This window comes from Capsicum annuum, chromosome 10 (genome assembly GCF_002878395.1).
Source record: "Capsicum annuum cultivar UCD-10X-F1 chromosome 10, UCD10Xv1.1, whole genome shotgun sequence".
NCBI classification, from domain to species: domain Eukaryota; kingdom Viridiplantae; phylum Streptophyta; class Magnoliopsida; order Solanales; family Solanaceae; genus Capsicum; species Capsicum annuum.
The window spans coordinates 17392396-17406985 of record NC_061120.1 but is presented as its reverse complement, the minus strand read 5'-3'; the positions used below and the strand labels follow the sequence as shown (position 1 = coordinate 17406985).

Genomic DNA, 14590 nt, shown 5'->3' with positions numbered 1-14590 from the left:
ATTGGACTGTCCTTTTTATACCTGATATTCATCAATTGCTTAAGCAGGAAAAACTTGTTATTGTCATTCTTCGAAGCATAAAGTGTCTCAAGCTTGTCCCACAAACTTCTAGCATATGTCTCATTCATAATATGATTTCTAACATTATCTTCAACCCATTTTTTGATATAGACACAAACCTGTAAGTGCTCAAATTCCCAATCCTCATCTATCATGGATTCAGGTTTAGTAGATGCAAACATAGGTAGATGCATTTTCTTGACAAATAGAAGATCTTTAATCTTGCCTTTCCAAGTATGATAGTTACTACCATTCAAACACACCATCTTACTCATATTTTCCTCCATTATTCAAATCTACAATCAACAACAACCAACGCTCTGATACCACTTGTTAGGAAAGACGAGCACACAATCAAAGAGCCCGACAGGGTAGCAGCAGAAAATACTCAAGACTAAACTTTCGCTTTCAACTTGAACCAAGAGGATACAAATAAACCCAAGTAAAATAGAGTAATATACATCAAACAACTCAACCAAATGAAACAAGACAAGAATAAAGGCAATCACACGAGACACAAGATTTATGTGGAAAACCCTTCAGTGTGAAGAGTAAAAAACCACGGGACCAAAACCTCTACTATAATCACCAATGAGTTATAATATTTTCCTCCAAAATGGCCAAAAAACAAGTTCCAAACAACAAGAAACAATACATAATCCACAGCACCAAAAACTAGAGAAATAAAGGAGTGAAAGCACCAAAAATACAGCTACTGTTTGGGAATAAATAATAGGAGCTACAGGCCACCAAATCAAGATCCGTTAGTTCGTGATCAAATATTGAGATGAGAGGAACAATAAATCCAAAAATCAGCTCAATCGGACAAGAAATGAAGCAGAAATCATAATTTAAAGTTGACAGCTGTGGCTGAAATTTAGGTGCAAAAATCAGCTTTGTTTTTCTCTCTTTGGCTGCTGAAAACTCTCTTTTTGTGATGGTGGGCCTAAAAATATCAATATATATGCCCCATAGTAATGGTCCTATGGGCAAAAGTGGATTGGTCCAAATTGGGCTTCATTTTATCCATGTAGGAAGGGACAAAGGCCCATGACCCAACACTTACCTCCTTTGCTCAAGCTTCTAAAGATCCTCGTTAGATGTTAATCGCGAGTGTTGAATTTGATGCTCTTATCCAAAATAAAACATGAAATTTGGTTCCTCCTCCTGTAAATGTAAATATTATTGGAAATAAATGGGTGTTTCGAACTAAGTTTTGTACCAATGGCTCTGTTGAAAGATATAAAGCTCGGCTAGTAGCTCAAGGTTTTTTGCAGCAGCCTAGAGTGGGTTATTTTGAGATGTTTTCTCTTGTTTTCAAGCCTAGCACAATTCGTTTAGTCTTATCTTTGGCCCTTCAACGAAACTGGTTCATACGTCAACTTGATGTGTCAAATGCATTCTTATATGATGCGTTATCTGAGATGTTTATATGCATCAACAAAAGGTTTTGTACATCCAGATTATCTTCATTATGTATGCAAGTTGCAACGTGCTTTATATGGTCTTAAACAATCACCGCATGCTTGGTTTCATCATCTTGCTCATTTTCTTCTTGATCTTGCTTTTATGCAATGTATCTCGGACCATAACATGTTCATTTTTTACTCGTGGAGTGATTGCATAATTCTTTTGATTTATATGGATGATATAGTTGTTTTTGGCTCTTCGAAGTCATTGGTATCTTAGTTCATCACTTTTATGAGTACGGAATTCTCAATGAAGGACTTAGGCCCTTTTAATTTCTTTCTTGGCATTGAATTAAAGTATAATTCCTTGGGACTGATGTTGGAGCAATATTATTATATTACTTCTATCCTTCATCGGTTTAAACATGAGAAGTGTAAATCTGTACTTACTCCACTTCACAGCAAGCTTGACTGGAATTCGACTTCTTCTCCCTTTCTTGAAGATTCTTCTACTTACCGTCAAATGGTTGGGAGTCTACAATACTTGTCTTTCACTTGGCCAGACATTCAACTTGTTGTCAACCTTGCTACTCAATTTCTTCACCAAGTGATACAATTACATCTTCAGGCAGTAAAGCGCATCTTCAGGTACCTAAGTGACATAATTGATTAGGGCTTGCAGTTGTACAAAAATTCTCCTCTTGCGCTTACTATTTATTATGACTTCTATTGGGCTGGTTACTCTGTTACAACACAATCAACAACTGGTTTCTTCATTTTTCTTGGCTCTTATCCCATCTTGTGGTCTGCTAAGAAATAATCTACAGTTGCACGCTCTAGTACTGAAGCTGAGTATAGGGCTCTTGTTGTTGCTACTGCGAGGCTACATGGCTCCAATACATTCTTTGTGATCCTAGTATTTTTCTTGCTTCTCCCGTCTCCACAAAATGTGACAACATTGGAGCCATCCACCTAGCCCATAATCCAGTTTTTCACTCTCGTGCCAAACACATTGCTTTGGACTATCATTATAATTCACTTTTTAGTTTGCCTCCAACTCAAGTGTTTTAGCACCAAAATATCCTTATAATTCACTGTTTCGGCATAAAAACCCCCTTTTCTGTATTTTTTAAAGGATTAGAGTACTAATTTTCTTATTTTAATTTATTTTTAATCTTTAATTTAAAAAAAAAGGAAAAAATCTCATCAAAAAATATTGTAAGGGGTTTATTTATTTATTTTTAATATGTGGAAGGGGTATCATTTCTCGAGTTTATTCCTCAAAATATCATTGAACTTGTGTAAACATCTCACTAAAGTAACTTTTGTTTCTTTTAGGACAATATTGTCACTGAACTATGCACTTCTTTCCATTATAAGGTAAAACTAAGAAATTGTTAAGGATATGTTTGGAGAATCACAAGGAAAGTGAAATTAGATGTAATTTCATAGTACAATTCTCAATTAAGAATAGAGAATTAGGTGCAATTACGTGATGTAATTACAAAGTTACATTTTATTTCTTTTTTTAAAATAAAATTTAATATCTTTTTCTTTTCAATTTCTTTTTTATTTCTATTATTTTAATTTCTTTTTTATTTTTACTTTTTTTTTCATTTTACATTATTTATCTTTCATCTCTTTTCTTCTCATTTTCCAACTTTACTTCTTATGATTCAATATAATTACTCATATATATTTTTCTTTATTTAGCACATTATTGAATTTTTATAATTTTTATTTTAGTGTTTGAATTAAAGTACTATTTTATTATTGAATGAGATTATAGACTTAAGTGTTTTTCGTTCTTCTGAATTATATTTACTCGTCGAAATTTTATACAAGAGTATTATATTTTTCTCTTGGATTTTGAATTTATGTTTCGGTTTATTTGTTTTAGTATTATAGACATGCTATTTCATTTTACATGTCACTGCAAATTGTCTAATAACATATAATTTCAATTTTTCTATGACTTTCCAAATGTCCTTAACTAATTTTTAGTTTCACCTTATTTTGGAAAGATGTACATAGTTTAATGACAATATTTTCCTAAAAGAAATTAACAAAAGTTACTTTAGTAGGATGTTTGTACAAGTTCAATGGCAATTTGGAAAATTAACTCAACAATTTGAAGTGACATGCAATATAAAATAACAAGTCTATAGTACTAAAACAAATAAATTGAAACATAAAATAAAACACAAATTGAAAATTCAAGAAAAAAACACAATACTCTTATATAAAATTCCAACGAGTAAATAATTCAAAAGAAAGGAAAAATACATAAGTCATCTCATTCAATAATGAAATACTACTTTAATTCAAACACTAGAATAAAAATGCAATAATGCGCTAAATGAAGAAAAAAAATACGAGTAATTATATTAAATCATAAGAAGTAAAGGTTGGGAAATGAGAAAAAAAGAGATGAAAGATAAATAATGTAAAATCAAAAAGAAAATAAAAGAAATTAAAATAATAGAAATAAAAAATAAAATTAAAAGAAAAAGAAATTAAAATTTGAAAAAAAATGTAACTTTGTAATTACATCACATAATTGCACCTAATTCTCTATTCCTAGTTGAGAATCGGACTATGTAATTACATCTAATTTCACTTTTCTTGTGGTTCTCCAAACATATCCTTAAAAATTTCTTAGTTTTACCTGATAATGGAAAGAAGTGCATAGTTCAGTGATAATATTGTTCTAAAAGAAATAAAAATTACTTTAGTGGGATGTTTACACAAGCTTAATGACATTTTGAGGAATTAACTCATCATTTCTCAAACCATAAATGTTAGGAGGTAAAGTGGGATTCAGTCAGTAATGTATGTTTTACTTCAACTCATTTTAGGTCAGTTTGAGAATTTTGGGTTATTCATGCTTGTTCTTTTGTTAAGGCTTTATTAATTTAGGATGGAAGAGGGATAAAATTGGAGAGAAAAGAAAGGAAAGGAAAGGAAAGGAAAGGGGTAAATTACAAAATCGTCTAACATCCTTTTTTTTTTGGAAAAAAAAAAAGATTTTGGTGTAGGGAAGGGTAAATGAGTCTAAGACACTACAAGGCGGGAAATCGAACTCTCACCTATAAGGTGAAAGTTTAACTAGCATCCAACATGTTTACATAATGATGGAAGTTTTTCCTCTCAAAATCTTAGCACTCCTCCAAAAGTTTGACTTTTGATTGAACAATCAATTTAGATACAAAATACTATTATTATTGCTTGAACAATTAGACATTCAATCCGTAATCGTAATGATCCAATAGTAAAGGGTGAATTTCAAAAATAGACCCAAATTGAGGTGGCTTTCAAATTTTAGCCTCAAATAAAAAAGTTTCTTTAAAATAGCTTTACCTATTAACTAATTTTTTTCGACAAAATTGCCCCTAATCAATGGAGTAAATTACATGAATGATCCTCATATTGGATAACAACTCTATATTTATATCTTTCAACTTTTATTTTTTTCTCTTTTTAATTTTACTTTGATTTTTATTTTTTATTTTCTCTTTTTTATTTTTAATTTTCTCAACCGTTACTTTTTCTTTTTTTTCCTCTCAACTTTTTTTTTCTTTTTTCTTTTATATTTTTTAAATTTTTTATTTTTCTTTTCTCTTTTTTTTTTTTTGTTCTTTTTAGTTTTTCTCAACCCTTACTTTTTTTCCTTTACACCTTTCAACGTCTACTTTTATAAAAAGAAAAAAACTTTTTTTTAGTTTTCTTTGATTTTTTTCTTTTTAAATTTTTCTCGACCTTTATTTTTATTTAATCTTTCTTTTTTTATCAACCTTTATGTTTTTCCTATTCTCTCAGCTTCTACATTTTCTTTGATTTTTATATTTTTAATATTTTTCTTCATTTTTTTTTTTATCACAACTTTTATTATTTTTGTTCTTTTCTTCGATTTCTTCCATTCAAGTTACATCTCATGAGCAAGAGTTGACACTATCACATTATAAAGGCAAGACTTACAACTTTCGAATAATGAGCTACGTTTCATGGGCAAGAGTTGAAACTACTACATTGTATGGGAAAAACTTATGACTTTCAAACAACAAGTTATGTTTCATGGGCAAGAGTCGACACTACCACATTGTATTTTGATTTATGAGATGTTTTATAAATCTTACCATAGAGGAAAGACTTAGCTCAGGAACTTTCAAACAATAAATTATACCCCACGGGCAAGAGTTGATTCTACCACGTTATATTTTCATTGATGAGATGCTCTACAACTATTATCTTAGAGACAAGACTCAGCTCAAGGACTTTCAAACAACAAATTATGCCCCACGGGCAAGAGTTGACTCTACCACATTATGTTTTCATTTATAAGATGTTCTATAACTCGTGCATTAGAGGCAAGACTTGACTCAAGGACTTTCAAACAACAAATTATGCCCCACTGGGAAGAGTTAACTCTACCACGTTATATTTTCATTTATGAGATGTTCTACAACCATTGCCTTAGAGGCAAGACTTAGCTCAAGGACTTTCAAATAACATGTTATGTTTCATGGGCAAGAGTCGACACTACCACATTATATTTTGATTTATGAGATGTTCTACAACTATTGTCTTAGAGGCGAGACTTAGCTCAAGGACTTTCAAACTACAAATTATGCCCCACGGGCAAGAGTTAACTCTACCACGTTATGTTTTTATTTATGAGATGTTCTACAACTATTGTCTTATAGGCAAGACTTAACTTAAGGACTTTCAAATAAAAAATTATGCCCCATGGGAGTTGACTCTACCACGTTATATTTTCATTTATGAGATACTCTACAACTATTGCCTTAGAGGCAAGACTTAACTCAAGGAATTTCAAAAAATAAATTATGCCCCACGGGCAAGAGTTGACTCTACCACATTATGTTTTCATTTATAAGATGTTCTACAACTCTTGCCTTAGAGGCAAGACTTGACCCAAGGACTTTCAAACAATAAATTATGCCCTATAGGCGAGAGTTAACTCTACCACGTTATATTTTCATTTATAAGATGTTCCACGACTATTGCCTTAGAGGCACGACTTGGCTTAATAACTTTTAAACTACAAATTATGCCCCTACGGGCAAGAGTTGACTTTACCACGTTATATTTTCATTTATGAGATGTTCTACAGCTATTGCCTTAGAGGCAAGACTTTGTTAGCTCAAGGATTTTCAAACTACAAATTATGCCCCACGGGCAAGAGTTGACTCTACCACGTTATGTTTTCATTTATGAGATGTTCTACAACTATTGCCTTAGAGGTAAAACTTAGCTCAAGGACTTTCAAACTACAAATTATGCCCCATAGGCAACAGTTGACTCTACCACATTATGTTTTCATTTATGAAATGTTCTACAACTCGTGCCTTAGAGGCAAGACTTGACTCAAGGACTTTCAAACAACAAATTATGCCCCACGGACAAGAGTTAACTCTACCACGTTATGTTTTCATTCATGAGATGTTCTACAACTATTGCCTTAGAGGTAAAACTTAGCTCAAGGACTTTCAAACTACAAATTATGCCCCACGGGCAAGATTGACACTACCACATTATGTCTTCATTTATGGGATGTTCTACAACTTTTGCCTTAGATGCAAGACTTAGCTCAAGGACTTTCAAACTACAAATTATGCCCTACGGGCAAGAGTTGACACTACCACATTATGTTTTAATTTATGAGATGTTCTTCAACTCTTAACTTAGAGGCAAGACTTAATTAGCTCAAGGACTTTCAAACAACAAATTATGCCCCACGGTCAAGAGTTGACTCTATCATGTTATGTTTTTATTTATGAGATGTTCTACAACTATTGCCTTAGAGGAAAGACTTAGCTCAAGGACTTTCAAACTACAAATTATGCCCCACAGGCAAGAGTTGACACTACTACGTTATGTTTTCATTTATGAGATGTTCTTCAACTCTTGCCTTAGAGGCAAGAATTAATTAGGTCAAGGACTTTCAAACTACAAATTATGCCCTACGGGCAAGATTGACACTACCACATTATGTCTTCATTTATGGGATGTTCTACAACTTTTGCCTTAGATGCAAGACTTAGCTCAAGGACTTTCAAATAATAAATTATGTCCCACGGGCAAAAGTTGACACTACCACATTATGCCTTTATTTATGAAATATTATACAACTCTCGCATTAGAGACACGACTTATCTCAAGAATTTTTGTAAAACTTCGTAACAATAATTCATGCTCTTAAATTTGCTTTGATGTCAATAAAAAAGATACATTTATGGATTATCCAATTTTTTATTTATTAGCAAAATATAATAAAGTTGAGAAAAAAGAAAAAAACGATCAAACAAAATAGAGAATTAAAAAAAATTGAGAAAAAAGGAGAGAAAAAAATAAAGATCAAGAAAAAAGAAAAGAATTAAAAAAATTGAGAAAAATAAAAATGAGAGGAAAAATAAAAATAAAGTTTGAAAAAAATGAGGGAAAAAAAGAGAACTGAAAAAATAAAAAAATTATCAAACAAATAGAGAAATAAAAAAAAAAGAGTGAGAAAAAAAAGTCTAGAAAAAAATAAAGATTAAGAAAAAAATGAAGAATTTAAAAATTTGAGAAAATAAAAAACGAGAGGAAAAAATAAAAGTAAATTTTGAGAAAAATAAGGGGAAAAAAATGAGAACTGATAAAACCAAAAATAAAAGAAAAATAAAGGTTAAAGCCAAAAGAAAAAAACAAAAAGAAATAGATAATGCTTGAGAAAAAAAGAAAAAAGAGAAAAAAAATAAAGGTTGAGACAAATGAATTAAAACATGAAAATAAAGTTAAAGGAAAAATAAAAAGTGAAAATAACTAAAAATAGAATAATAAAATTAAAGAAAAAAATAAAAATGAAAAATAATAAAAAATAGATTAATAAAATTAAGGGAAAAAATAAAAAGTGAAAATAATAAAAAATAAAATTTGAAAGACAAATAAGTATGAAAAATTTTAAAAATATATTTGAGGTGTAGAGAGGAAAAATGGTACTTGTACTATATTTAAAAGGGAAGGAAGGTTATTCTTTAAAACATTTCTTATTGGGTCAAATATCTAAAGTCACCTATAGCGGAGCTCGCCCAACTAAGTCATACTATTCCCATAAACCAAGTGGAGCATGCATGATGTAGTCAGATGCTTCTTTTATTCTTACCCACAATGCAACTAGGTCATGTTAGACTGGAACCAGATACCTCATCCGTGAAGTAAATCATCACACCTACGAGCTACGGTTCAACCAATTGAAAAAAAATATCCAATAAATTCCTTTCCGGGGTATTAACTAATGCGTTCCTCACCATAATGCGACAACTACAAAAAATTGAAACAAGTTGACTCTGATTTAATTAACTGAATTTCCTTTAAAACTATTTAACTCCCATAATAAAATTAAACCCAATAGTGGAACAATGCCAAACTTGGTAAAATTAGAGAGAAGTGCGTTAAAAAACCTCACACACCCAATGTTTACAGTGAACTATATTAGTTTACTGTGATTAATGATACGTTTGAGACGAATGTGAATCAATTTAACCATGAATACCTTATAACAATTAACGTTGTACTTGTTCAATCGATGTAAACTTTGGATGGGGATAAGTTTTTTGACCGCAATACACATGAACTCATTGTGTAGGCTTGTTCAAGAGAAAATGGTGTATTAACATGAAATGAAATACAGAAGTGGTACATTATTATTACAATAATCACAAGTATATAGAATTAGCCGGCAATTGACCTTTGAATCAAAATAATTTGACTCCAAACTAAACTACAGAACTCCAAGAAAAGTAGAGGTTTCCTTTTCCAATCTTTATTTTGGACAGGAGAAAATAGTGAAATCGAACAGAGAGTCCATTACAACCTTCTTCCCTTTCATTTTCAGGCTGCTTTCTTTTGCTGCAAAAACAAATAAAAAGAACCAAGATCACAAGATGAACAGTGGAGTCAAACAAATTATTTCAGTCTTAGTAGCTGATGGTAACTCGATATAATTAAGGAAATAATCTTTGTGGCTAAGGTCTAGTAGTAGACAGGTGAAGTCCACAGTTCTAATAGGTTTTCACAACAGCGCCAGAGATACACGATCCCTAGCACATAATAGTAAATAAGCTTGCCAAGATAAACCAAATTTATTGGCTTCAAAGTTAACATATAGGCTGTTAGTGCAATTTCGACAACCTCATTTACCTGATATAAACTATTAAACCGTATCTAAATGGAACTAGCTCAAGAAGGGAGGGTTGTTCAAAACCATACACAAGACCACTCATCCTCTTTTATACAATGTTGGACTCTTCCACATCCCACCTCACGCCCAGGGCCGGACATAAGAGAATGAACCTTGGGTGTAACTCAACCCTAGACATTAGCCCTCACTTTTAAAAGTCTCTAACCAAAAAGTACTTTCATTCTACCTAATCATCCTTAGAACAACCTCTGGTTATTAGTAAAGTTGTGCACCAAATTCCAGGTTCATGCAACTGAACAACAAACTATCATAAGTCTTGACCAACAGGACATGCTTTCCTTTAAGGAATTAAAATTTCGTTTCGGACTCACCCTTTTCTCTTCCTCCATCTTGGCCTTAATGAAAGAGTAGATTGCAACTCCAGCAATTGCAATGCAGGTTCCAATACCGGTCTGTGTTGAAATTTTATTGCCTGCAATATACGTATTGTTTAAGTTTCCTCGTCGTGATACTCCCAGTAACATGACATTCTGATGATACAACTTAGCAAAGATGGATATTTACCAAAGACAACAATTGAGAATCCAATCACAAACACTCGTTTCAACACATTTCCAACCGCATGTGTTAGAGGTGCCACCCTCTCAAGGGTGTTTGTGGCTACCTAAACGATTAAAGAAAGTACATAAATAAGATGATTAGCAAAGCCAGAAATCTTGTAACACGCCAGCTATGCATATGGTCATAAATTAATATGTTTACGAGTTTTTCACAGGTTTTCGTCAATCTAGCAGCATAATAACTTCTCTAAGGAAAACTTTCTGACTAGGAATACCTGATTGTAGAGGTGATAAAACATTCCGACCCAAAAGAGATCAGTTACGAATTTTGTTAGACCAACTTTAGCAATGGCATCGTTGAAACCATGTTGGAGCAATTGAGGTCCCTCAAGCTGTAACATTTTCAGAATGAAAAATATAAAATGACGAAGAAGTAGATTTACAAGATAAAGAGTGAAAAGAAGAGAAAGTAGCATGCTGATGTTATCCGACTCACCAGAATGGCAGGCGGGAGACAAAAGATAAGGGCAATGATGGATATGTAGGCATACACGTTAGTACTATCCATATCAGTCTGCAAAAGAAGCATTCATCAGTGAAATCATCTTAGATAGATTGAACGGTTAAATACTTGGATTAGTTTTAGGTAAGAGTATACCATAGCTTTCTTCGAGTATATACTCCTGTATGTGAAGGAGATGTTAGAAATCATAGCACTAGTGAACCCCAACCAATTGAAAGACAGCTCAGTCAATGAAGCCATCGACACACCTACATTCAATTGAAAGATAAATCACAACACGGTAATTATCTCTTACATATAAGCATTTAAAACTTTCCCCTTTCACTAGTAAATATAAAAGTAAACGTGAGAAGAAAAATGTAAAAGTCTACGTCTTGTATTGATCAGCTAGTAAGAATGGGTTTATCACTACAACCCGAGTGGAACCAGACAGAGAAGAGCAGAGCTAACCAATGACAACAGGAGCAAGTGACAGCCATAGTGCTAAAGGTATCTGTTGCCCAAGTATGAACTGAGATGCAGCAGCATTGAAGAAAGGCTCCAGAGCTGTACGAAAAAAGAAAGAGACTTAGACTAGACACAGATAATACAATAAACTTTTCCGACAGGTGGGAATGCAACCTTTGATTGTGTGAGTGAATGAGACAGCAACTGCAGCAAACGAGACATTGCTGGTAACATGGCCAAGCGCGTGACAGAAGGCAACAGGGGTGAGCAGCTTCAGTTGTGTTGAATCAATTGGCTACAAAGAGAAGTCGAAAACTCACAGCAAATCAGAAACTTGCAGTTTCACGAAAATTCTACAATATATGAGTCGAGGAAAATGAAAATGAAACTCACAGCTAAACAGATGTTACACAATCAATATCCTAGCCTTGTTCAATAGCTTTATTAACTATGTAAATGAAAATGATTAACCAAGAATCGAAATGTGTGTTCCACATTTAGTATTTTACTCAATTCAGATAAAAGGCCGCTAGATGCTCTGTCTAACGGAATAATTTTGCACCCCCAAAAAAAAAAACAAATTGGAGATCTGCAGTATTTTCTTATCTAGAAGGAAGAGTATATTGAAAAAATCTACACACGGCACTCAAGGAACAAATTTTTGTCCCATGCCAAACATAATCGTCCTTGCTAACTTAATCCATTAACACGGACTATATCACAATGAATTTAACTTATATACAATGACAGTGTAAGAAAATTTACAATTATAAACTTTAGCAATGAACCTGTCTTAATTTCCAGGTGCTGATCCCATATTCATGAATGTTCACCCATATTTATCATTAAAGCGACTCTAAAATTCCTTTATTATCGGCGTATATAAGTTAAACTCTGAATATATTCGATTGAGTGATAATTAGTCTTAATTTACATAACATAACATATTTCAATAAAATATCATATCAGTTTAAAAAAACACTTACAGCTCTTTTTGGGAGGCCTACAATCCAGCTAAGCAAACAATATACCACTCCAACAGCCAAATGTATAACAGAAACAAAACTGCACATATAACAAAAAATTATTACAACAATTATTTTTTAAAAAAATATAAAATAATAAAAAGGTTACTTATATTACAATCAAATATTTATTACGCCACAGAAAACAACAAAATAAAAAAATTTCATTGGAATACGTACTAAGGATAAGGGAAGTAATTGTAGATCTTCTTGTTGAGGATGTTGAATATCACATTCAGAAAATACCTACAAAAAAATCAAGGTCAAATTAGTCATTTTATACACCAAAACCGTTTGACAGTTAATAACAAAAATAAAATACTAAGCACTCGTTTGACACACAGGTTAGGAGCTAAGTATTCATGTGAGTACTAAATCTTACATGAGTAATAGCATGTTTGATAGCATTCTTTTACTATGTATTAAATTTAATACGTCTAAAAAGTCATTTAATTTGTAATTTAAAAATCAATATAACTAACACATATATAAATAATAAGAAAATTTATATACTAATTTATACACAAAATAATCACATACTAAATTTATATCATTAATCTAACATATAAATTTCACCTCAAACTTAACTCACTTTACTATGCATATCAAATGACCATATATAACTCGAAGTAGCTATCAAACGACCCGTAAGTAAATAAAAATCAAGCACATAAGTTGTCAAGGTGCATGTGACATACCACATGAAGAAGAAAAAACCGGTAGTCAAGGTCGCTTTGTTGAAAAACCCGACTTTAGCATCCCTGTAAAAAAACAAACCGGGTCAAAATTGAAATTATACGTTATAATACGGGTCGGATCGGGTCAAAAACGAAAAAGAATTTAAATTTTGTGAGTACAAAATATTTTACTATATCAATTAAATAGTATTGAATAACAGAGAATAGCAGGTCAAGTTAATAAAAATGGAACATACCCGGAATCACTGCCTTCAGCAGGCGACGAAGCTGCGGTGTAACACGGCTTAATAGATTCCCTCTTTGGAGAAGATTCTAGAAGTATAGCCGGACGTAATTGCCGTCCCCAGATTAAGTTGGGACTGGCAATAAGTGGTCCGACTGGTTTAGCTGTAGCAGCAGCAGGAGAAAGTGTTCTTCTGTTGTTGCTGCTAGCGCCCCCAGCAGTAATAAAGTAGTTCACTGCCGCAGGCTTACGAAGAAGTGGGAGGCCACCACAAATGGCTTTGTTCACGGTGGCGCCACTAGTCAATACACGTGACTCCATTGGCAGTGAGAGAGAGAGGAGAGAGTGAGTTGTGAAGAATGTAAGTACAGAAGTGTTGTAAGAGAAAAGGAGGTGTTAAAAATGAAGGGGAAGGGGTTTTTTTTTCAGGTGACGAATGAGCGGTTAGTATTATTTCGATTTATTTGTCTTCTTTCTAAAATATCCTTCTAGTAGTATTTTCCAATTTTTTTTTTACACAAGTATATATATACTCCATCTGTTACATGTTAGTTAGTTCTTATAGACTTGACAATTCTTTTCAAAAAAAATATTTATTAAGAGTTTATTTTATCAAATTAATTTTATTAATTATATTTTAAAAATATAAATTTAAATATATATATTTTATTTAATCATTTAATGTTAAGGATAGTATTGTAAGAATATAATAAAATTCTCTTGATTTCATTAAAAGAATAACTAAATTAAAATAAATATTTTTAAAAAAATAGTCAACTAAATCATAACGGAGGGAGTATATCTTTTAAAAATAACCATAGTGTCTGGGCGTGACAGTAGATCAACGATTTGGGTTTTGTAAATAGCCTTTTGTAGAATTATTGTAAACTGATGCGAAACGGGAAAGAATATGCAGAAAGAAAAGGACTAAAGATAGAGGGTGTGTTTGGTATGAAGAAAAATGCTTTCTATGAAAAATATTTTCCTGGAAAACAAGTTGATTTCTTACTTATTTTCTTATGTCTGGTTAGTGAATGAAAAATATTTTCCGAAAAGTATTTTCTAGTATTTAGTTGATGAATGAAAAAATATTTTTCAAAAAATATATTTTAGTGTGTAGCTAAAGCATAAAAATATATTTTAGAATTCTTTTTAAAAAAATAAATTAAAAAAAATTAAATCCTTTTTTGCAAAAAGGGATTGGTAGGTGGGTGGGTGAGGGTGTCAGAATAGGCAGTAGGAGAGGGGTAAGAAAAAATTTTAAATTTTTTTTGTTAAAAAAAATTAAAAAAATTGGTGTGGTGGGGGGAAGGGGAGTTAGTAGGAGCAGGGGGTCAAGGTAGGAGAGTGAGGGGGAAGGGGAAAAAACTTAAAAATAAATTTAATTTTTCTTTTTGAGGTTGGGGTGGGGTGGGGGAAAGGGATGGGAGGGGGGGCTGGTA

General features: G+C 32.2%; 1 protein-coding gene across 1 annotated transcript; it reads right to left on the bottom strand.

Annotated features, from left to right (window-relative positions):
- Positions 1-9114: 9114 nt before the first annotated feature.
- LOC107845452 (triose phosphate/phosphate translocator, chloroplastic) lies at positions 9115-13660 on the bottom strand. Its single transcript, XM_016689788.2, has 12 exons — positions 13162-13660; positions 12926-12988; positions 12408-12473; positions 12189-12267; positions 11377-11497; positions 11206-11301; positions 10891-11003; positions 10729-10806; positions 10508-10624; positions 10237-10336; positions 10044-10144; positions 9115-9380 (listed from the first exon to the last, which is right to left on the bottom strand). Exons 1-12 carry the CDS (start codon positions 13467-13469, stop codon positions 9363-9365), a joined length of 1260 nt encoding a protein of 419 aa, XP_016545274.2. The 5' UTR covers positions 13470-13660; the 3' UTR covers positions 9115-9362.
- Between the last annotated feature and the right edge of the window lie 930 nt (positions 13661-14590).